Source organism: Lactuca sativa, chromosome 5 (assembly GCF_002870075.4).
Source record: "Lactuca sativa cultivar Salinas chromosome 5, Lsat_Salinas_v11, whole genome shotgun sequence".
Lineage (NCBI taxonomy): Eukaryota > Viridiplantae > Streptophyta > Magnoliopsida > Asterales > Asteraceae > Lactuca > Lactuca sativa.
In genome coordinates this window covers 198,511,446-198,537,681 of record NC_056627.2, presented here as the reverse complement: position 1 = coordinate 198,537,681, position 26,236 = coordinate 198,511,446, and the positions used below count along the sequence as shown (strand labels likewise).

Here is a 26,236-nt window from a genome sequence, read left to right as displayed (position 1 = left end):
AGGACAGTAACAGTTCCTTTGAAAACTGTTTCCATTCCTTTTGCAAATAAAACGAGAAGACAATCAAAAAGTAAAAACTAGTTGAAATATCAATCCAGTTATCGTAATCAATAACACTGTCCCACTTTATATTTTGGATATAATAATGGAGTGAAGCCAAAGGATATTAAACAAAATGTTTGGACTTTGGATTCATTCATCCACTGTTGATTTAAAAATGTATAAGAACCAAATTACAACTTGTATATGCAACAGTCTATAACCTCCTCCTAGCTATATGCCAAATATTCATATACTTGTAGAAGGGTATACACATCAAAGAAGCCGCGCGTATTCAAAAAACAAAAACAAAATGATGATGTCGTAGTCCCACAAGACAAAGAAATCTTTGTAGACCATGTTTGTGATTCAACACCAACGATATATGAAAACATATGTAATGAAACAAACTCACAGTGATATGTGCAATTGATCATGACAAGAATGAAGTTCCAGCATGATTATGGTGCAAAAGATTATGTGCCATTGAGTCTCTCGCCTTCATTGCAACTGCAGACCTCAATGCAATATCAGGAACCATTTCATCATCCACAACTTCATTCATCAACTCGGGTTCAATCTCTTCCCTCCTCATTTCACATATATTATGCAAAACACAACACGCCCCAAGCACCACTGGTAGATCTTGAAGCTTCATTTCTGTTCTCTTCTGTAAACATGTCCACCTACCTTTCAATCTTGCAAAAGCATCCTTAGATACCTTCTGAACATCACCGATCTTCTCATTAAAAGCATGTTGAGTCCATGTTAAATGTGGTTGTGTGTAGGGTACGAGGACCCAATCCATTAAAGGGTATCCAGATCCACCCACAATCCATACACCTTTTAAAAGTCCTCCATTTGCTCTTTGATAAAGTGCGGATTTTTCCAACACTTGATCATCTGGCATCGATCCAGGCCACCCGATACACACATCTGTGAACACCCCACGTGGGTCCACAACTCCTTGAACTGTTACAGAATAACAAGTTTTTTGCTTTCTATCTGTATGACGCTTATTAAAGTAAGCAGCTACGTTAACTTTTGGAGCGATTATTGGTATATGAGTTGTGTACATTGATCCTACAACGTTTGGTATACCTGAAAGTGATTCAAATTCGTTGGTGATTACTCTCATGGAGTCGTCATTTGGCCATTGGAGATACTTTGGCATCAACACATCTTTTATAGCAGAGCAAACCTCAAGAACAAGCTTGTGACATGTAGAGATGCCTAATCCGAATCTTTTTGAAACAAGTCTTAAAGATTCTCCGGTTGCTAATCTCCATATACAGACAGCAACTCTTTGCCTTACAGGAACTGCGTCTCTTAACATGGTGTTCTCTTTGGCAACAGAAGCTGTAAGCTCATTGCATATCATCTCAAACGTATCTTTCCCCATTTGGAAGGCTTTTCGGAACTCATCTTCTGAAACATCTGAACTGTTGTACTTATCCCACCAATCTTGTGATCGATTCTTGACCCATAGCCTCCTTTGTGGGCCATCGCCACCTTTCTCCGTCGCTACTCCACCGCTACTGGTAGCTAGATTCAAATCGTACCCAAAGTCAACTGCAGCAGCTGCATCCGAAGGAATCGAGGCAGCTGGCTTAGCTGTTCGAGACTTACGCTTTTTAATCGGGTTGGATGTATCAAAGACATCACCGTGTTCTTTCTTATGGTTAGCCTCGAACATCATCTTATCTTCTACCTGGGATTTATCGGACTTCTCTTGCTCCTCAACAAAAAAGAAAGACGTAATAATCTTTGTCAACCCATTTGTCTCTGTCCCCTCCGTATCGCCTCCATCGCCACCGCCGCTTCCATTGGCGACTTCAGTTTTCGCTACCTTTCTCCTCCGCTGCTGCTGCGGCACTGATTTGTCATTCATCCCGTCGAATTTCAGAAGTAACCAGCTGCTAAAGAATATTGAGAAAGTAGCTACATCATAAGACAAAAAAACGCAGAAAGGGAAACTGGGTATGAACAGATGCAATTGTTCTGATTGACAAAATACCCAAAAACAGATGTGAACACAACAAGAAAGACTGTGATTGGTAATAATGAGGAGGATTTTGATGAAGAAAAAATAGAATTGAAATAATAAAAAATAAAAAAAGGGATGAAATAGAGACGTGAGGCGACAGGTTGGTGTGAATGCGGTTTTTGAGTACTTTAAAAAAGAAGAGGAAAGTTCCTGGCAAGTGTCTACGATTGTTGGCGTGGGACGGTGAACTTTTGAAAGACGAGGGGGAACACCGGTTGTCACTTGGGATTGGTGTCGCTTGAATTGGAAATACAATGTACCACGTGGTTAGACTTCAATATAAATATTTCTGCATTTATTTTGTTCAATTGGAAAGTCATCCATTCATTTTAAATCGATAATTTATTGTCATTCAAGTAACTAAGTAAAGAAAACTATAATAATTATGCTACATATCATATGATTGTATTGGGTTTGTTCTTAGTTTAGTCTCCAAAGTTTCATGTTGTCTTAAATTATACTCTAAATTGTTATAATTGTAGCAATTTAATCACTATCGCATGTTAAAGAAGGTGTAAATTGTGTTCTAGATGACTAGATTCATCTTTATGGCGGCCATGTGGGTTTGTTATTTTCATTTTGTTCATTTTTTTATAAATTAATTTTATTATTATTATTATTATTATTATTATTATTATTATTGTTAAGGTTTGTCTTTTTTAGATAATGAAATTATTTATGATTGAAATAGAAACCCATGGACCCATTTGCATTTTTTCTTCATCCCATATCCAAACGCATGAATGAATCCAAGAACATGGAAGTTGGAACCATATCCAAACCCATGCCTATGATCGAAACCAAGAACACAAAATATATGTGTATTCATCCTACATTTCCAAATCAAAATTGTAGATAGGAGTAGAAGCATCAATGAAATGATAGCTTATGGAAAATTTGATGGAGTCCAGATAAACAAAAATCAAGAACCCCCATGGACAATAATCAAAACATTGATCTATACGAAAATTAATATGAATATCTGAAAAAATTAAAAACCCATCAGGAAAAAATTCATGTATTGAAAAAGAAATTGATTTGTTTATTTTTGTACAAATGTATACAAAATATTGATTTATACAAACATTATGTAGTTTCAGTATTCGAAAATATTTAAAAACTAGATGGACAAAAGTCAAGATGAACATCGATATGTAGCTTTGAAACTCACAGCATCTTAGGGTTTTATCGATATGTACATTTGAAATCAAAACATTTGAGGTTTTACTCAAAAGTTTCAACCAAGATGAACAATAAATATATTCTTCCTAAGTCGGTTGCTAAAAGAAAATTAGTAAACGGGAATAAAATTCAGTTTTGGAATGATATTTGGCTTGGAGATCAAAAGTTGTCTACTAGATTTCCACGTCTTTTTCCTTTAGAGTTGATGCAAAATTGCTTAATTGTTGATCAAAAAATGACTTCATGTTGGAGGTGGTGTTGGCGTCGTGATATACGTGGAGGAGAGGAAAGTTCTCAGTTAGATAATTTGAATATAGCTCTGTAAGATGTTAATTCGAGAGACAATGAAGATACTTGGTGTTGGAGTATATGATCAGATGGAGGGTTCTCAGTCACGGAGTGTAACGTCCCAAAAATAATGACATAAAATTTCATTTTTAAATTAATAAAATGTTAATACATATCATTTCTATAGAACTAAGGTAGTTAAGATTTAGAAAAACATAATTTAAATCAGAGTAAATCACATAATGCGGAAACATGCAGTGTGTGCCCTGCAATAATCTCGAGCTCTTCCATTATTTTTTAAAAACTAATCACCTGAAACATAGAATGAAAACTGTAAACAAAAAGCTTAGTGAGTTCCCAAAATACCACATACCAAACATAAAATAAATATATAGTGGGCCCCGCCTGACATCAGACCTTGTCCGACATCGGGCCCCGCCCGACATCGAGCTGAGTTCGGTAAAATGGGTCTCGCCCAACATACAATAACATATATCAAATAAACACATACAAATGCAATAATCACATAGATACATAACATACAAATATCCATCGGGCCCCGCCTGACATCGAACTTTAGCCCGGTAAGCATATAAACACATACACATGCAAGAGTCACAAAGACAACTAGCATACTAACATAGCATACACAAGGGCCGACATTGGTGCCTTCGACCCATAGAGCAATGAGGAGACTCACCTCGATCCGCTGCTAATCAGATAACACTCAACTACCGAACCGGAAATCCCACACTAACAACAAATAAAACCCAATTAATAATTATGCCATAATCCAATAACCGTGGTCTCAACTCAAAAGTACCGACTCCTAGGGTAAAAGCCCATTTTATCCTCTCCATAATGGGCCCAAACCTAAACTTGGCCCAAGCCCCACTAATGGCCTAATAACACAACTCGAGGCCCAAACCAAACCTAAGGCCCACTCAAAGTCCTGAGACCCAACTAGAGCCCAAACATATAATTCTTAGCCCAAAGAAACAAGCCCAAACCCCAAAACAAGCCCATGACCAAAAGCCCCAAAAGCCCACAGATGAATAGAACGTGCTGTGTTCCCTGGTGGAGCGCAAGGCGTTCGTTTCCAGACCACAAATCGGGTCCTTTTGTCTAAACGCGATGTGTTTCTGAGATGAATGCACGATGTTCCCGACCTTTGCCCAAAAATTACCCCAAACGTCTTAAAACCTTAAGTCCAACGTCCAAATCCTCAAAATAGCTTCATATCAATGACTTAATCCATAAAGTTGTCAACTTGGCACCTTTGCATGGTCCAAAAAAGACCTAATCATGATTTCAAGCATTCTAACTCCATAAAGAGGCCAAGTTTCAAGCTTTTACCTTAATACCTTAGTCTAAACTTCCAAATTTAATTCAAAGGGACTTCTTAAGTCATAAAGTTCCTGACTTTATTATTGGATTAGTGTCTAAGTCCATAACTATTTTGGTATGTACTTGACTCGATGGTGCATGGTCCTTTTGGGTTGCCTTCACCAAAGCAACTTGATAGGATGAATTATGGAGAGAAAGGATTAAATATGATTTCTTAATATATTATGAGAATAATATATTAAAGGAGAAATCATATTGTTTAATTAATATTAGTCAATAATTAATTGGTAATTAGTTTTGTGACTAAAAGAGATTAATTAAACTTAAGGGACTGGAATTGTAATTATAAGATAATTGCAATTTGGGCCATGGATTGCCTTGTATTAAGGAGTGGACGAATTCTATGGGGAAACCCATAAGGAAATCGTCCAAGGCCCTAATTAAAGGAGTCCATGGGTTGCTTAGGGCTTAAGCATCCAAATTAGGGTTTCCTTGTTAGAAAACCCTAATAGCCTCACTATATATATGACCCTTATGACCCAAAAACGTGAAGAAGTATCCTTCTAGGGTTTCACACGTTTTTGGGCAGCCTCCTTCCTCTCTCCTCTTCATCCTCTTGCTCTTGGTGTTTGTGAACCATTAGAGGAGTGACATTTGTGACTCTAAGATTTCTAAAGTCAATAGAAGAAGGATTTGGAATTGTTATTGCTATATAACAATCAAGGTAATATCTTAAACCTATTCTTATGTTAATATGATTACTTGTATGCTAGAATTAGGGTTTATAGTCTTAGATAACTTGCATGTACAATAGAGAAACCTAGATCCAAGCATTAGGGTTTGTATGAGCACATAGGATGTTCTTATGACCAAAACCCATTATTTATGACTTAGCAAGACTTAATGGGAACCAAAACAAAACCCTAAGTCCTAAACTTTACCAAAGGACCACTAAAACATGCATGAAAGGTTTATACTCATCAAGATCCAAACTTTAACACTTTATAACCCAACAAGGACCAAATATGAAGCTCAAAGGTTCTGGAGTAACATCTACTCACAAGAACCACCACAAAAGGACCAAGAAATAACCAAAACCAACTAGCTAGATTTACATGAAAGAGTTGTCAAGGTTGAGACTTTATACCTCCAGAAGTTAGATCTTGGTGAGAAAAGCCTGGATCCAAAAGCTCTAAGTCGGGCATTGACTCTTCAAGAAGTTCCTTCTTTCTCTTTAAGTACCAAAACACCCAAAAATCACCATGAAGATCAAGAAACACACAAATGGGGCTAGGGTTTCATCCTTAGGGTTATAAAAGATGGAGGTTGAAGAATGGAAGAGGTTTGGGTCCATAATGATGCTTATAAAGGGGCCAAACCCTAAAAACGAGCTTTTGAAACAGCCCATCAAACGCCCAATGTTCCCTTAGGGAACACCCAACGTTCACAAGCTGGCCCCTATCCATTTTCCCTTTGAACGCCATGCATTCCCACTTGGTACGCCTTGCGTACCCGATTTGGCCCAAAACCCCTCCAACTTCAAATGGTCATAACTTTTGCATCCCTTATCCGTTTTCAACGTTCTTTATATCCACGAAAAGGTAACGAGAAGCCCTACACTTATATCAACTTTATTTAATCCGAAAACAAACCGAACTTAAATCCAAAATTCATAAAATGTCTGAAGCAATGCCTTTACCATTAACCTTGGACTCTAAAACACAAACCGAACCCTATCATCACATAACCAACACCATTACATCCAAATGGGTATAAAACTTTCTTCCCCAAGGCCCTAAGACTTATGATAACTGATGATCGGGCCACGGTCCCGAAAAATGAAGCGATTTGAAACTGATCGTTACAACTCTCCCCTACTTAAATTCGATTTCGTCCTTGAAATCATTCCTCACCGTCCCCAAAAATCCTGACAGCTTGAGGGACACAATCACAACCTTGAGTATACAAAGGCCTTCCCAAGGCAACAAAAGCTACCCCAAGCAGAAGTTTCTAATCCCTAAGAAGACGGATCCATAATCCCATGCAAAAAACCAACCCCACTTTGCTTGAAATCTGAAGTCTCGAATTGATCTGACTCCCGTCAGACCGCCCATACTATAACATTGCTGAATCTATCCCATTAATTTTCCCAACTGACTACTCAACTTCTGATACTTGAGATTCATATTAGAAACAGTATCTCCTATCAATTATACCTACATAAAACTTATACTTGACCAAGGCTCAAATAATCCTTCGAGTAAGAGACTCATCCCTGCAATGGTTAGAATCAGACGAGAGTTGCGCAACAAGATCAAATCATCTACTCTGAGATTATCCAATCCCAACAACTAGTAACCTAACATATTATTCGAATGAGCGACTCCACACACGAGATCCAAATCTATAATACTACCTTGACTTATCTTGATTACCTTCACCAATTGAACCAATCCAAGACACAATCAAAAAAGCTTGATCTATCACCAAAACCGAATCCATTCCTTACCTTTGAACCCTTTGATTGATGCCCTAGGCATATAGATACCCCAATTTCGTAACCCACTAAAAAGAAAATTCTGCACATAAACACTCGTGATTTACCAACTCGAGATGTCACCCAAACCAACCCGATACTTAACTCATAACCCGAGATCCATAGATCTACACTTGGATTTCACCAAAAACCTTTTGATTCACGACAATCCCACTTTAGACCGAGATATAAAGGTCCCCAAACTATCGCTGAGACTACCAGTCTCGCACTTGGTTCAACCACTAGGTTACCCAAGAGTCAAATAACAAGGCTACCCAGCCTATAACCCTTCTGCATCACACACTGACCAACCACTCAATCCTACAACTCAAAATCCAAAACCTTGACCTAACGGTCTCTACCAGGTCCCACTTGTATTGCCATAATTACACAGGACTCACCCATGGGTCCCACCCAACTAGAGCTACAGATGCCCGAATTTGCCTCAGACCCCCAATTCTCCTCAATCTAACACATAGAAATACTCTTCGACAATCCTATCGGCGTGCCTAAGGCACAAACTGATTCCCATTTACTCTTATGACTACCTCCAACGCTAGTCTACCCCAGACTGGTGAATGCTACGATCCCATCATAATCTTACAACACTCCTTACCAACCATGGTTACCACCCATGACCTTACCCCATTCTAACCATCACAAACCCATGCATCCTAAGCCGAAACCTACATCTAACTGTTGGATTAGTGTCTAAGTCCATAACTATAATTGGTAAGACTTGACCTGACTCGGCGTGGTCCATTTGGATTGCATGGCATTGGGACATTTGGATAGACTGTTTATTAGAAGAGGACATTTGTGACATATTAATATATTATAAGTTCTAATATATTAATATAAAATTATGTTATTTAACTAGTATTGATCAAGAATAAATTTGGACTTAATTTATTGATCAAAAGAGACTAATTAAATATATGGGGATTGATTGTGTAAATCATTCATTCAAATATATGTGGGCTTATGATCCAAGATTCGTTATGTTGGGTTTAACCCATGTGGTGGTCCATGGATACTCCATGGAGGTTAAAACCCATGGAGCATAAGGAATGGGTAAAGTCATGGGTTACATGGTGTAACCCTAATGTGCACACTATATAAGGACCCCTTTAGCTCAAGAAATTGACACAAGTAATGCACATATGAGGGCTAGTAAATTTGAGCTTGGAGTGTCTTCTTCTCATGGTTATTCCAAGTGTTCATGATGTTGTGTGAACCATTTGAGGTGTCACATATGGGGCACTAAGCTCTCAAGCTTCATGGAGTCAAGCAACAACAACAAGGTATGTATTCTATCTATTTTATTACCCTAGTATCAATGTTTTGGTATGCTAGTTAGGATAATACCTTGGATATTCATATTTGTATGTATAATATAGAAAACATAGATCCACGGTATTTAGGGTTGCATGTACACCATAAGAGTGTTAGAATGCTCTAAACCCAACACTAACTACATCAAAACAGATGTTTGTGATGGGTTTTGAGCATTCTAACACTCTTATGGTGTACATGCAACCCTAAATACCTTGGATCTATGTTTTCTCTATTATACATGCAAATATCAATCTCCAATGTATTTATCCTAACTAGAATATTATAAAGTACAAATAATATAAAATCTTGTAGAATGACATACCTTTTTGTTGGTGCTTGATGTTGGATTAGTGTCTATGTCCATAACTATTTTGGTATGTACTTGACCCGATGGTGCATGGTCCTTTTGGGTTGCCTTCACCAAAGCAACTTGATAGGATGAATTATGGAGAGAAAGGATTAAATATGATTTCTTAATATATTATGAGAATAATATATTAAAGGAGAAATCATATTGTTTAATTAATATTAGTCAATAATTAATTGGTAATTAGTTTTGTGACTAAAAGAGATTAATTAAACTTAAGGGATTGGAATTGTAATTATAAGATAACTGCAATTTGGGTTATGAATTGTCTTAAATTAAGGAGTGGACGAATTCTATGGGGAAGCCCGTAAGGAAATCCTCCAAGGTCCTAATTAAAGGAGTCCATGGGTTGCTTAGGGCTTAAGCATCCAAATTAGGGTTTCCTTGTTAGATAACCCTAGTTGCCTAACTATATATAAGACCCTTATGACCCAAAAACGTGGGGAAGACTTCTTCTAGGGTTAGAACACGTTTTGGGAAACCTCCATCCTCTCTCCTCTTCATCCTCTTGCTTATGGTGTTTGTGAACCATTAGAGGAGTGACAATTGTGACTCTAAGCTTTCTAAAGTCAATACAAGGAGATTTGGGATTGTTATTACTACATAACAATCAAGGTAACATCTTAAACCTACTCTCATGTTAATATGATTACTTGAATGCTAGAATTAGGGTTTATAGTCTTGGATATCTTGCATGTACAATAGAGAAACCTAGATCCAAGCATTAGGGTTTGTATGAGCACATATGATGTCTTATGACCAAAACCCATCAGTGGTATCAGAGCCTGGTTGGTTTCTATTGTATTGATGCTTTGTATGTTGAAAAAATTCGATTTTTGTGCTTCTGGGGTCAGAACTCGTCGAGTTTTTTAGATGAACTCACCGAGTTCATGATGAACTCGACGAGTCCATGCCTGACTCGACGAGTCGGCTGGTCAGTGAGAGGGAAAACCGGGATTTCTTGTTGTTTTTGCTTAAGGATAGTTTCCTTATCATATTAGATCAATATAAATCCGATTTTTTGATATATATGACTATATTCTTGATCTAATTGAAGATATTTATCAATTAATAAATTATTTGTTTCCTTATGTGATAATTGATTAATTATTTTGGTTAAATTGGTAAATTATTTTGCAAGAAATCATTAAATAAATCAAATATGGATAATTATGTGATTAAATGTTAATTTAGATTATTTGTTATTTGATCCTTGTGCTTTGAAAAGTTTCATATTTTCCCCTTTAGGTTTTATAGTTTAAATTTGAACCCAAAAAGTTTTGTTGTTTTGAAATTTAAATAGTTGAAACCCTAATGTTTTGAAAAAGGTTTCAAAACTTGCCCTCAAGTTTTGGAATTTAAATTTTGATTAATTGTTTAATTTTGATGTATATTTAAATTCTAAACCCTAATGTTTTGAAATGTTTCAAAACTTGCCCTCAAGTTTTGGAATTTAAAAGTTGATTAAAAGTTTAATTAGGAATGTTAAATTCTAAAACCCTAGTATTGTTTTGAAAAAGTTCAAATCACACCCTTATGGTTTTATTAATTAATTAACGTGTATAGTTAAAAGAGGTTTAATAAATCCATAAAGTTTTGGTTTACAATTTAATTGAATTAAAAGTATAATTATTAAATTTGACCACCTAGTATTTTAAAAGTGTAAAATATACCCTATACTATATGTAACATTAAAAGTCTAACATTATATATATGTATGAGTAAAAGTCAGTCTTACCATTAGTAGGCCTCATTCACGAAGCTGGTCTATAAGGGGTGTTTAAGGAAATTGCCTATAAAATGGCGATTGAATGGGTATCCACTCTTACCCACCGCACTCTTGACTAGTGGAGGGTCGTTAGCCGAACGGGTAGGATAGGATGAAACCTTCCATTATAAGTATAATGAATTATTAAAGTAACTAAATGTTTTCATAAAATTCCCAATCTTAGTTACTTAGGCAAAGTGAATTGATGCAATTCCATGAAATTACACTTTGTTCCCTTGCAAAGACGTTAGTGGAGCTTGTGTGGTTTACCGACACACTAAATGGTTCTAAGCAAAGGTAGTAAAGGGTGACTCAATGTTTGTCATAGTTCGGTGGAGCGTGTGTGGTTTACCGGCACATCGAATAGGTGACTGTAACATGTGGGGGCACCATGTAAGTTTGCATGGTTATTCACACCTGCTTTGTTTTCCTCGGCATCCCAGTCACAAAATAGAGGGGCATATCGAGATTTAAACATGCCATTGAAATGTTCAATGAATCTCATTGGATCTAGGAGTTTTCATAGATTTAAAACTTAAATTTCTTTTTCGTTTTTCATGATGGAAATTAGTGAATTGTCATTCACTTACCTTCAAATGTTCTGCAATTTGGGTTACGACATCCCTCTCCCGAGTTTAGAATATTGTGTTGGGTCCTAGCCTTAGTATCTCATTTGGGTGATTTACTAAGGACTCGATCAATCAACCAACTTGAATTCGTTTTCTCCCGTTTTGTAGATGTCAAAGTACGACAACTATGGTCTTCCCAAATCCCGTGGAACAAGTATTCCACATGAATATGATATTCCACGATTCGATCGAGGAACAAGAAATCATGCTTCACTTTCTCCACCTCCTCCAATTATTCTCCCTAACCCACAAGTTCAAAGGCTTGAAAAGTTCAAGATCACTCAAGCCCTTTTGGCAAGTAAACATAAAGAAGGAAAGTCGGTGTGTGCACACGTCCTAGGGATGAAGTCACACATTGATAGGTTAAGAATGTTGGGATCCGTTGTCTGTGAGGAAATGGCTGGTGATTGGGTTCTTCAGTCACTTCCTAACTCATATAGTGAGTTCATAAGAGAGTACTATATGATGAACCGCGATGTGACCCTTATAGATCTCACCTATATGCTTATTGCTGCTGAATCAGCAATGGTTTGGCGTAATAGAAAAGCAAAGTTGATTGGTGAATCTGCCTTCAAGACCTCTATGGATATAGACGATGGCAACAAAAGACATGCTATGATCGAAAGGTTTGATCATAAGAGAAAGGCAATGTCTAAAATAGTTTCATGTCATGTTCCAAAAGAGTCAATTTGCTTTTATTGCCAAGAGAAAGGGCATTAAAGACGAAGCTGCCCCATTTACCTAAGAGATCTAAGAGATGGGAGAGTCGAAACGTATGGCTCTAATATAGGTAAAATCCATTAACTAACTCTTTTAAGATTCTATTCTAGATTCTTAATATATAATGTGATAAGATTGCAATTGATGTTTTGTAGGATCGAAGAAAAGAAAGGAAGCTTAAGGGAAGAAGTGAGCAGAATCTAACCGTGAAGGAATGGATTTTGATCGCATTTCTCAAAGATTAGATTTTTGAGCTACTACTTAGAGTTAGAATTAGATTGCTAAGAAAGATGTATTAGCATAGTTTTTCAATGAATTACATTGTAAGGACAAAATTTTTCCGCAATAAAATAAATTTTGATTTTATATTATTTATTTATCCTTGTAATGGCGTATATGAAAAAATTGATGTTTGAATGCTTCTATTATTAGCAATAATGGATTTGGTTCTTTTTATGTTATTTGTGGAAAGTCGAGAATTTACCAAATAGGGAGAGTTTCTCATCGCCCAAGTTTCAATTGGACAGAAACTTGGAATCATGCAACTTGGTTGCACGATGAATGAGAAATTTCATGTTTGGAAATTAAACTAATTCATTGACAAAGTGTCAAGTGAAGGACTAGGAGATCGAGCACACAAAGTTGCATGTTAATCAAGTCCACCATAAGAGTAACAATGATATTCGTCATGATTTACTAAAGGTTTAGTAAATATGATTATACTCACAAGATTAAGTGTAATTATGAATTGATTGAAAAAGTTTAAATCAATAGCAAAACGAATAAGAAGAATCATGTAGGCAGAAAGATAAAAGTTTCTCCATTCTAAGAAGAAGGGAGAGTACCTTTTATGCTTTATGATAGGTCTTAATGATTAAGAACCATATCTCAATTGATCCTCTAAGTGAGTCTTAGTAGAATTGTATGTTTAAGAAGAGGAATCAAGGATTGAAGAAATGGTTAAATCAAGAAGTCAATCATACTTTGTTCCAAAACAAGTCTTAAAGTTAAGATTGTGACATTGAGTGAAAAGTATTAAGAAGGTTTGTAACATTCATCAAATGTGGAAAGTTGTGATGTCTTGGATAAGACAAAGACCAACTAGGACCCATTTATGAAGTGTTTTGATAAAAGCTACACTAACTATTGAATATTTGTTTGTCAAGAAATGGTTGTTGACAAGAGATTCTTATATGTCAAGGAGTCAGTGGGAGTCTTATTGGTCTTGAAAGGTTTCAAGAACAAATCAAAATAGACCTTATTGATCATCACTAGCACACGAGTTGAGGTTTACAACATATCGTGTTGACATTATTTTGTTTCTATGCCGTTCCAATTGAGTTAATCATGCATGTGAGTTCTATGAGTTCTCATTTGAATGCATAAAAGGCAAGGACCTTGATCAATGAAAGGTACATTGATAGGAAAGGGTGAGCTGCTTAACTACTTGGAAGACATGGTGGGCAGTTGTGCTACCATAAGGCAAGAAATCAAGATTAAGAAAGTTCGATCCATATGAGTTTGAATTTGTCGTAAACTTTGGTTTTGACAAATTCACATGGATAGGAACAAATACACCGTTTAAATCTAAGTGTTATAAGATTTCCTCCTTCATGAAAATGATTGTGAGGAAATGCTTTCACTAAGAAAGATTTTAAGAAGATAGTGATTGTAAAATTGCATTATCGAATTCGATTATGGTTACGGTATCCCTTTCCATAATTTGAATTGTGAGGTTTGGCAATTAGTCTTAATTGTTTAGACATGCATATGAACTATCTAAGGCAAATGTGTATAAGTTCAAGAAGCCTTGATCAAAGCATTAAGTATTAGAAACATGGACTTAAGAAATTCAATAGGTATTGTTTTTCTGAAAGTTAAGATGTTTATGAATACATGTCGAAGCTAGTGGGAGCATAAGTGTTATGTTTATAATAATCATCATGATAATGGGAGCATAAATGTTATGATTGTATGATTATTAAGGAAAGTATTGCAAGTTGGCAATATTAATTATAGAAAACAAGAGTCATTCTTTGCAAAGTTGTAAGGATGGAATAGTTTTTTTGCTATAATTAAGGGAGAGAATATTATGCTTCATTTCAAATCTAAAGGCTTAGGTTGTGGAATGTTAATAAATTTAGTCAAAGGTATATAGTGTGTTCTTAAAATTTCGATTATGATTACGACATTCCTCTTCACAATTCGAATTTTGAGAACATAGCAAATAAAACATTATGAGTTGTGTCCCATACGCTTCGGGTATAGGATCGATTGCAAATGCTTTAATGTTTGACCATTCTAAAATTTTCCAAATGTCTAGCGCATTTAGAGGGAAAAAGGACTAGAATCGGTTTTGACTAAAATAATTAAACAACTATCAAAGGACAATCCAAAGTTCGCCGAGGATTGGTCGCTTGTGAGTAGTTGGAAGTATAGTATTGGAAAATATGGAAATGTTTCCATATTGGATGGACCATATCGACATTATTATGAATAGATAATATTCTATTAAGAATGAGTTGTCATATGGAAAATATGGAAGCGTGAAAATCTATGTCTAGATTAGAAACTTTTATGCAAGAGGATGTTCAAAGGAATGTACTTTGAGTGAGAGACATCATATCTAAGGAATTGTCTTGTAACAATCTCCGATAGAAGACTTTGTAATATCATTGGCAATAGTCTTTGTGACTTTGGTGCAGTGACATTATGAAAGGATCATTGCATAGAATGTTAGAATCTAGCATATTTTATAAGTAATAAGAATTTGATATTCTCACACTTATGAAAAAGGATTTGGAGTTGTGAAATGAGAATGATTGGAAATGTGTTCAATTTGATCTATTTCACAAAAGTAAGAACCATAGGTAAACATTGTGTGCATGCTAAGAGCATGGTACAAGTGTAATAATTCAAGTAAGAAGTTGATTACTCGAAACGAAAAATGATGAGTAATCGATATGGTGATAAATAAAAGGAGTTTTATTTATACTCAAAGGTTTGAGGCCATATGGGATTAGTATTATTCTTGTGTTTCACATTTGCATGTTTTGACTTCCAGAATAATTGAATTTATTAAGAATAATCGAATTATTCGAACGGGCCACAGTCGTTCATATGTTGGAAGTAGATATGAATGAAGACTGTCGTGAATTGGTGTGTGGATTGTCTAAAAGAGTATTAGACATAAGCAAATGTTTGCTGCAACATTCATGAGTGCTTATGAATATGATTTGAGCATTGGATTAGACCCATGCTCACTTGGATCACTCCATGGATTGTAATCACGAGTGATTGGTGAGACAATAACATCTTATATTCTTGAAACCGAGATGTGTGAGTTGTATCTTGCGAGTCGGTTGCATATTGTTAATATGTAAACGCACTAGTAACTTGGTGTTATAAAACATATTGTTGTGTGTGATTCGGTGAGTAAGTGCAAGCAAACATTGTATCAAAGTTTATCCGTTCCTTTTATCCAAAGTAGGATAAAAGCGATATCTTTAGGCCCCTTGATGATTTAGTGATGACAAACGTAAATGCTCGGCTGGGCTAGGGCTAGTTTGATTTGTTCAATTAGTCAGTCGTCATAAATCGGGAATCGAGATATAGTACAAAGAGAATGATTTGAAATCATATCTCATATGATATCTAGAATGGAGGAATATATGATCCCTTATCTAAGGACACACGTATCTGATATGATCAGAGTTGACAGCGGCTTTGGAAAGCTACGATTGCAGATCAGGATCTGAAGTCATACGCAGAATAGTTATTAGACTTATCCAAGTGGGAGACTGTTGGATTAGTGTCTAAGTCCATAACTGTTTTGGTATGTACTTGACCCGATGGTGCATGGTCCTTTTGGGTTGCATTCACCAAAGCAACTTGATAGGATGAATTATGGATAGAAAGGATTAAATATGATTTCTTAATATATTATGAGAATAATATATTAAAGGAGAAATCATATTGTTTAATTAATATTAGTCAATAATTAATTGGTAATTAGTTTTGTGACTAAAAGAGATTAATTAAACTTAAGGGACTGGAATTGTAATTATAAGATAATTGCAATTTGGGCTATGGATTGTCTTAAATTAAGGAGTGGACGAATTCTATGGGGAAGCCCATAAGGAAATCGTCCAAGGCCCTAATTAAAGGAGTCCATGGGTTGCTTAGGGCTTAAGCATCCAAATTAGGGTTTCCTTGTTAGATAACCCTAATTTCCTAACTATATATAAGACCCTTATGACCCAAAAACGTGGGGAAGACTTCTTCTAGGGTTAGAACACATTTTGGGCAGCCTCCATCCTCTCTCCTCTTCATCCTCTTGCTTATGGTGTTTGTGAACCATTAGAGGAGTGACAATTGTGACTCTAAGCTTTCTAAAGTCAATACAAGGAGATTTGGGATTGTTATTACTACATAACAATCAAGGTAACATCTTAAACCTATTCTCATGTTAATATGATTACTTGAATGCTAGAATTAGGGTTTATAGTCTTGGATAACTTGCATGTACAATAGAGAAACCTAGATCCAAGCATTAGGGTTTGTATGAGCACATAGGATGTCTTATGACCAAAACCCATCACTTGATTCCATGTAGCTTAAGAGCCTAGTGCCCCAAGTGTGACACCTCAAATGGTTCACACAACATCAAATGCATTTGGAATAACTTAGAGAGAAAATAGAACACTTCAAAAATCGGTTTGCCCTCACTTGTTTCACTAGTGACTGATGTCTTTAATAATAAAATCATTATATAGTTAGTCACAATTAGGGTAAACCCTAATTGTCATGGCTTTCCATTTCCTTGGATCCATGTGTTTAAATACACCGTGGAGCATCCATGGAGCATCCTATGGGTTTTAGCCCAACTTGATAATCCATGGAGCATTAGCCCACTATATAAGTATGGATGATTTACACAATCAACCCATATATTTTAATTAGTCTTCTTTTGATCACTTACTTAATTCTAAATTAATGTTGATCAATACTAATTAAATAAAATCTTATTAATATATTAATATACCTTAATTGTTATTTCTCTCATTTTAGTCTATCCAAATGCATGATGCCATGCAATCCAAATGGACCATGCCGGGTCGGGTCAAATATATATCAATTATAGTTATGGACCTAGACATTAATCCAATAGTCTCCCACTTGGATAAGTCTAAAACTATTATTGCAAGTACAACTTCATAACCCGACTAGCGACTATAGCTCTCAAAAGCCACTGTCAAACTCTGAACAAATCAATGACACGTCCATTAGATAAGTGATCATATATTCCTTCATTCTAGATATCATATGGACTGAGACATGGATTATAATCATTCTCTTTGTCCATTTGTTTTTTCCTGATTTCCGATTTATGACGATTAACTAATTGAACAAATCAAATCAGTCCAGGCCCAATCGAGAACTTACATTTTGTCATCACTAAATCATCGAGGGGCCCACAGATATCGCTTTTATCCCTTTGAGGGTAAAAGGAATGGATAAACTTGGACTCATATGCTTGTACGGACTACTTGTTGAATCTTAAACAGATGCATGTTTTATAACATCGAGTTACCAATGCGTTTTCGTGCAATCAATGTATAACCAACTCATAGTCAACAACTCATATCTCTAGGTTTGAAGAATATAAGATATTATTGTCTCACGATTCACTCGTGATAAAATCCATGAAGTGATTCAAATGAGCGTGGGTTTAATCCAATACTTAGAACTTATGAGCACTCATGAATGTTGTAGCAACTCTTGCTATGTCTAATGCACATTAGACAAATCATGCAAGCCAAATTCATGATAGTCTTAAATCAATACCTACTTCCAAAGTATATTTGACTGTGGAGAGTTTGAATAACTTAGTCATTCGGAAGAATGTCCTTGTTATTCTGGAAGTCAAAACATGCAAAGTGAAACACAAGAACAATACTTAATCCTATATGGTCCCAAACTCTTGAGTGTAAATAAAAACCATTTTATCTAAGCACCATATTGATTACTCATTATTCATTGTTTCAATTTATCAACTTAATACTTGAATTGAAACAATAGTCATGCCATGCACCAAGCATGCATACCATGTTTGTCTAAAAAATATTTATGCCATACTTCAAGTATGCACACTATGTTTACATATGGTCTTTTCCTTGTGAAACAGATCGATTGACAATATTTCAATGATGCTCATTTCACAATCCCAATCCTCTTCTCATTTACTATAATCTGTTAGATTCTAAACTTATATGCAATGATCCTCTTGTAATGACTATAACCAAAAGTCACAAAGACTTGGCAACAAACATTACAAAGAATTCCAATGGAGATCAATTCCATGGAAATGAAGTTTTAAATTCAAAGTACATTCCTTTGAACATCCTTCTTACATTAAGTTCTCTAATCTTACACAGATTCAAAGAATACCTTCCACCTATAGAAACAATTACATATTACCATTTTGACCATCACTTCTGAACAATAGTTTCCTCTTTTCAAAATATGTCAATATGGTCCTTACGCTATACTTCTAATTGTCCATGAGCAACCAATATTTGGTAAACCTCAGATTTTCCTTGACAATTTGCTTTATCATTTTAGTCATTTCCAGTTCTATTCCTTTTTCCATCTTAATGCCCTAGGCATTTGGAAAATTTAGAACGGATTATAGCACATGTAATTGAACCCATACCCGAAGCATGTAGGATACGATTCATGCTATAACTTTTTATTTGCCATATTCTCACAATTCGAACTATGAAGAGGTATGCCGTAATCATAATCGAATTTTGAGAACACAAAATATATAGAATTTCCTTATGTTGAACCATTACAACATAACACTCATATATATCCTTGACTAAAGTTGATTAAAATTTCAATCTAAGCTTGTAGAATTGGAATGAAGTATAAAATGCTCTCCCTTAATTATAGCAAAACAACTTTTTCAAGGTGTATTGAAACTTTTGTTTTCTATAACTAATATTGCTAACTTGCAACACTTAACATAATAATCATGCTCCTACTAGCATAATGATTATTATCTTACTAGCATAACACTTATGCTCCCACTAGCTTTGACATGTATCCAGAGATCAGCTGGACTTTTAGAAATCAATACTTTATTGACTTTCTTACCAAAGTTCAAATTTCTGATACGCAATTGCTTTGATAAGACTTTATCAAATCATACACCTTTCCTTAGATAGCTCACTTGTGTGTCTAAACAATTATGAAGAGGGATGCCGTAATCATAATGTTTAGACCTTTTGTCATTCTCACAATTGCTATCTACTTAGTGAAAGAGTTTCCTCGCCATCAGTTTCACGAATCGAAGAGAAACCTTATGAAACTTAGATTTTATGGTGTAAGTGTTCCTATCCATGTGAATTTTTCATAACCATAATCACAAGACAAGGTTAGTGGAAAATCCAAACACATATGGACTAAACTTGTTCAATCTTAATTTCTTGCCACCCGACAGCACAAGGGCCTATCATTACTTCCAGGTTGTTATGCAAACAATTAAGAACTCATAGAACTCATAAGCATATTCAACTTTTAACTGGAATGGTCACAGAAATAAGAATATGTCAACATGATAAGTTACAAACCTCAAGTCATGGGCTAGTGATTAACAATCCTCTTGATTAGTTCTTGAAACTATCTTAAGATCTTTAAGACTCCCACTAACATCTTGGAATATAAGATTCTCTTTGTTAAGAACCATTCCTTGATAAAACAAATATTTAAGAGTTAGTGCAGATTCTTATCAAGTTAAACACTTCTCACAATTGGTCTTAGTTGGTCTTTGTCTTATCCAAAACATCACAACTTACCAATCTCAAATGTACAAGAATAGGAAACATCTTACTCTACATTTGACAAGTGTTAAAAACTTTCTAAAGACTATGTCACTCAAATTACAATCTTGGAGTATAACTCTAGGATTTGTTTTTGGAACGAAGTATGATTTATCTTTTGATCTAACCATTTCAACAATTCACGATTCCACTCCTTAGGCAAACAAATGCACTAAGGTGTCCTTAAGGGATCAATTGTGATATGGTTCCATAATCACTAAGATAATCATAAAACAAGATACACAAGTACTCTCCCATCTCTTCAGATTGGAGAAACTTTTATCTTTCTGCCTTATTTGATTCTTCTTATTCATGCTGCCATACATTGAAACTTTTCCAATGTTTTAGAATTACAGTTAAACTTGTAAGCATAATCATATTTACTAAACTTTAGTAAATCATAACGAATAATCTTATCAACCTTTTTGGTGGACCTGACTAGTGCACAACCTAATGTACCCGATCCTTTAGTCCTTCACTTGACTCACATGCGAATGTGAACAAGGAATTAGTCTTAATTTACCAAAGATGAAAATTCTCATTCATCACACAATACAACTTGTATGATTCCAAGTTTCTATCCTACTGAAACTTGAGTGATGAGAATCTTTCCTTATTTAATAAATTATGACACTACCACAAACGAGAGAATCAAATTCATTTTCCAATATTTCTTATCAATGGAAACATATAAAAAACATTTTTTCACAGATACGTTTGTAAGGATACTTAAAATAAATAAAATCAAAACTTTTCTTTTATTTTAAAACTTGCGGAACAACTTATCCTTACAATGCAAATTCATATGAAAACTTTGTTGCTATCTATTGCTAAGCAATATCTCATAACTCTTATGCAGTGGCTCAAAATTCTGGTCATCGAATGATGCGATCAAAATTAACTTACCTTTTCTTTAAGCTTCCTTTGATTCTTCAAAAACATCAAAATGTAATTACATTACATCATGTATTAAGAATCTCCAAAAGAGACTTAATAGAGTTAGATAATGGACTTTACCTGAAGTAGAGTCAAACTTTTGACTTTACCATCCTTATGAGGTTTCGGGTAAATTCGACAGCTTCGCAGCCAATACCCCTCCTATTGGCAAAAGGAAACATATGGACTCTTTGGAAATGGTACACAGGACTATCACAGACTTAGCCTTTCTCTTTACCATTGGGTCAAAATTACTTGACCATGGCCAATCCCTTTCAATTGGGAAGAGAAAGTTTTTTCTGGACTTTCAATGTTACCACCGTCAATGTCTAAATAGGGTTGGGAAGTACATCTTCCAATCTAATTTGCTTTACCAATTCTCCAAATCATTGCTGATTCAGCATCATCAAGCAAATAGGTAAGATCATTAAGGGTCATGTCGTGATATGTCATTAGGGAGTGACTGAAGAACCAAGTCAACAACCAGCTACCTCAGCTGCTGATAGACTCTCACCAATGTCGAACAAATACCTCATGAATATAGTCACATGCAACAGATATTAGATAATCATTCGAGTAAAAGACTCAACCCTAAACGAGAGTTGCGAAATAGGGTCAACTCCATCACTCTTATATTATATAACTTGTGTCGCATATGACTTAACCTATTCACTTAGTAGTTGATCCACATCACTAAGAATCCCACAAAGCACAAAGCAAGCAACAGTCGGGCAATGAAAAATCTAACCAACATACACTAATAAGGCCATTCTATCCATTGATCTGAAAACCATAGTTTCATGCAATTCTAAAGCTCATACAATCAGGAATATAAAGGCATCTCTCCTAACATATAATACTGAGTAGATCCTTAGCCCTAATCTAGCATGTAATTCACATAATCATATCATATAACATAATAAAAATGTATTGGTATTTTGGGAATGACTTACTTGAGCTTGGCCGATTGCACGCATCACACCCCTTTCTTTGTTTAGAAATTTCTTTTTACTTACGTGTTTATTTAATAATTTTTTTAACCAAATCCTCAGTTTGAGTTCAGGCACACCCGAGAGTATGCCCGAATCCCTCAAACCAAGGCTCTGATACCAACTTGTAACATCCCAAAAATAATAACATGAAATTTCATTCTTAAATTAATAAATCGTTAATACATATCATTTCTATAAAACCAAGGTAGTCAAGATTTAGAAAAACATCATTTAAATCAAAGTAAATCACAGAATACAGAAACATGTGGTGTGTGCCCTACAATCATCCCGAGCTCTTCCATTTTGTTGAACCAAATCACCTGAAACATAGAATGAAAACCGTAAGCACAAAGCTTATTAAGTTCCCAAAATACCACATACCAAACATAAAATAAACATATAGTGGGCCACCTCCAACATCGGACCCCACCCGACATCGTGTTGAGCTTGGTAAAACGGGCCCCAGCAAACATACAATAACATATATCAAATAAACACATACACATGCAATAATCACATAGATACATAACATGTTGGATTAGGTGTCTAAGTTCATAACTATTTCTGGAATGTACTTGACCCGATTAGCATGGTCCATTTGGGTTGCATGACATTGTAACACTTGGATAGACTAAATGAGAGAAAGGACACTTAAGGATTATTAATATTGTAACACTCAAAAATTTCAAACCAATTTAAACTTTTTAAAACATGTCAAGTTCATCAAAACATTACAACTTTGTTTTTAAAATATTGATTATCAGAGTTTTTCCCAGAAACATAAACACAATAGGAGGAGCTGTACGATCATGCCTTGGCTTTGCCTCGATCCCCTGGTGTACCTGAAACAATAAACTAAAACTGTAATCCTGAAATCTTAGTGAGTTGCCCCCAAAATACCGATACACATACATTCCATATAACAATATCAACATTAACATATCATATTAATCAAAACAGAACAGCATGCATTGGGTCTACAACTTTTCAAGCTGGAATACCCCCTGGGCCCTCAGTACGAGTCTGGAATGCCTACTGGGCTCTCAGCTCGTATCTGGAAAGCCATCAAGCCCTCAATACGAGTCTGGAATGCCTACCGGGCCCTCAGCTTGTATCTGGAATGCTCTCGAGTCCCAGTATGAGTCTGGAATGCCTACCGGGCCCTCAGCTCATATCTGGAATACTCTAGGGTTTGTTGGCTACCGCACGGAGCAATACAACCTCAACCCATGCCACATAACATGTCAACATGTATCATGACTAATGCACATACAGATAATCATACAGTATCACAAGCAGTCCTACAGATCTACCCGACTAGCATATCAACTGGCATTCATCACTAACTCAACTCAGCATATCAATAACTACTAGGATATCAAATCCAATGGGTCGGCCTTGGTGCATTAGACCCCTTAGTATAGTGAGGATAACTCACCTCGTAGATGTCAGCTCGATAAATAAATCACAGCTCTCCGATCACTCGTCAAAGACTCCACCATTTATTACCATAATACGAACATGCTCATAAGTCTTCATCCTCACAGAGTACTTCATAACCCAACTAGTTAACCCTGGTCAAAGTCAAAGTCCTTAATCAAGGTCAACGGTCCATGTTGACCTTAACTCGTCGAGTACCCTCGGCTACTCGCCGAGTTCCTTGAAATCCTTACCCACTCACCGAGTCACCGGGGTGACTCGTCGAGTTCCCACGATTCTCGATTGAGGCCCTATGGCCATCCGTCGAGTTTCCTTCTAGTAACACATCGATACACACGCATTCCTAACTTTGGGAAAAACTCATCCGACTCACCGAGTTGTTCATGCAACTCGTCGAGTCTATGGAAATCTTCATCGGACTCGCCGAGTTGTTCATCCAACTCGTCGAGTTCACGGCCATCTTCATATGACTCGCCGATTCGACCTTGCGACTCGCCGAGTTCCTTCAGTCCTTAAGCCATACAGACTCATTTAAGCCATGCAATGGCTCCAAATTACAGATCCAAGCTTCCAGGGCGTGCGTTTCACGTAAAGTTGCAAACTTTACGTGCATGCATGGCTAAAAAGGATCTTAATGCCAAATCTAAGCTCTTAATGGGGTTTCATGCACAAGGAGGGCCTCATCCACGACCAAAGCAGAAACTTTATGATTCTAAAACTTGAGAAGGGTCCAGATCTGAAGTTACAACTTCAGATCTAGCTCATATCTTGCAATATCACCTTATTCAAACCATAAAAACCCTAGATCTCCACCATATGAGGTCTAGAAAGAAAAGAAATAAAGATGATGACTTGATACCTTCAATGGATGCTAACTAAGGTAGATCTCGGATTTCCACTCCTTCCTTGTTCCTATCCTCTTGCTCTCCAAGTTCTTCCTCCCAAAGACCTCCTTTCCAAGCTTACAATGCACAAGAATGAAGCACCACACGATTTAGGGTTTCTATGAGCTCTCAAGGACTGCAAAGAGGCCAAATGAGGCTTATGCTTCCTTAAATAGAGTGCAGAACCCCGAGATTTAGGGTTTCATCTGCAAGCTCTTACTCGTCGAGTCCCTTTATGGACTCGGCAAGTAGGTTACTAAATACGTGATCCCACCTCGTTGCTAATCGACGAGTAGGGCAACCTTAAATCGTCGAGTAGGACTTAAAACCAAATAAATTCTTAATTAAAACAATACCTGAGAATCGGAGCGTTACAAATATATTATAGGTTCTAATATATTAATAATATTATTTAATTAGTATTGATCAAAGAATTAATTTGAATTAATTAAGTGATCGAAAAAAGACAAATTAAATATATGTGGTTGATTGTGTAAATCATCTATTCTTTTATAGTGGGCTAATGATCCATGGTTTGTATGGATTGGGTTAAAACCCATAAGGTGCTCCATGGATAATCCATGGAGGTTACAAACCCATGGATCATGGAATATAAAAAGCCATGACAATTAGGGTTTACATGGTGTAACCCTACTTGTGCCACAACTATATAAGAAGCTCCAAGGCAAGCAAAATCAGCACTAAGTGAGGAACAAGAGGGCTATCCGATTTTGAGGTGTTAGTGAACTTCTCTCAAGTCTATTCCAAGAGTTGTAGTGTTGTGTGAGACATTTGAGGCATCACACTTGAGGTGCTAGGCTCACAAGGTTCTCAAGAAATCCAAACTACCAAAGGTATGTTCTTCTTCTACCATTTATGTTTAAAAGTTCCCCATGGTATGCTAGATAGGTTAAGAACCTTGGAAAATCAATTTTGCATGTATCATAGTAAAACATAGATCCAAGGTTTCTAGGGTTGCATGTACACCTTAGAAGTGTTAGAATGCTCAAAAACCCTTTAGTGGTATCAGAGCTTAGGCTTGTTTGTTTGATACTTGATGCAAAATTGTGAAAAACTCAGTTTTTCTCCACTCTACAGCATGAACTCGCCGAGTACATGACTAAATTCATCCTACTCGTCAAGTAGGTTCGTGCACTCGATGAGTAGGAGTCCCAGAATGCAGATTTTCGAGTTTTGCTGCTGTAAATGGACTAGAAACATTACCCTAAACTGTTTTGGTCTTATAAAACTTGTTTTAGATGGTGTAATGGTTATGCTAATCCATTTTCAATAGATATTATCAAAATTTCAAGTTTTATATGGTTAATTTATGATTCTTGAAATTATTGATATGAACATTCATGAACTTATGAGTTTAGAAGATCATAGGAATTATTTTTAACTTGCTTGATTTAATTCTTTATCGTTATGTGTTTTAATTGAATCCATAATTTGTCCTCAAGTTATGGATTACCAAAAGTCATCCTTTTAAAGTCCATTAAAGAAACACATAAATTACATAAAATGAAAAGTCTCTCATTTTATTAAACCATTTAAATCATAAGTTATGAAAGATGAAGAGTTTTGAAAGTTACAAAACTTGCCCTCAAGTTTTGGAACATGTAAATTCACTTTAAAAACTTTAGTTCCAACTCCTACAATTTTAAAAGTTAAAATTCAACCCTTTTACTTTATAATATTATAAGTTTAATAATAATTATATATGTATAAGAACAAGTAGTTTTACCATTAGTAGGCCTCATTCACGAAGCCGATCTATAAGGGGGTATAAGGTTGCTTCCTATAAAATGGAAGCTTAATGGGTGTCCACTCTCAC

The 26,236-nt window shown here is 35.8% G+C and overlaps 1 protein-coding gene across 1 annotated transcript; it reads right to left on the bottom strand.

Moving 5' to 3' along the window:
* Positions 1-166: 166 nt before the first annotated feature.
* LOC111880557 (protein ALP1-like) lies at positions 167-2,297 on the bottom strand. The gene has a single exon (XM_023876985.3). It carries the CDS (start codon positions 1,928-1,930, stop codon positions 473-475), a length of 1,458 nt encoding a protein of 485 aa, XP_023732753.1. The 5' UTR covers positions 1,931-2,297; the 3' UTR covers positions 167-472.
* Positions 2,298-26,236: the final 23,939 nt, after the last annotated feature.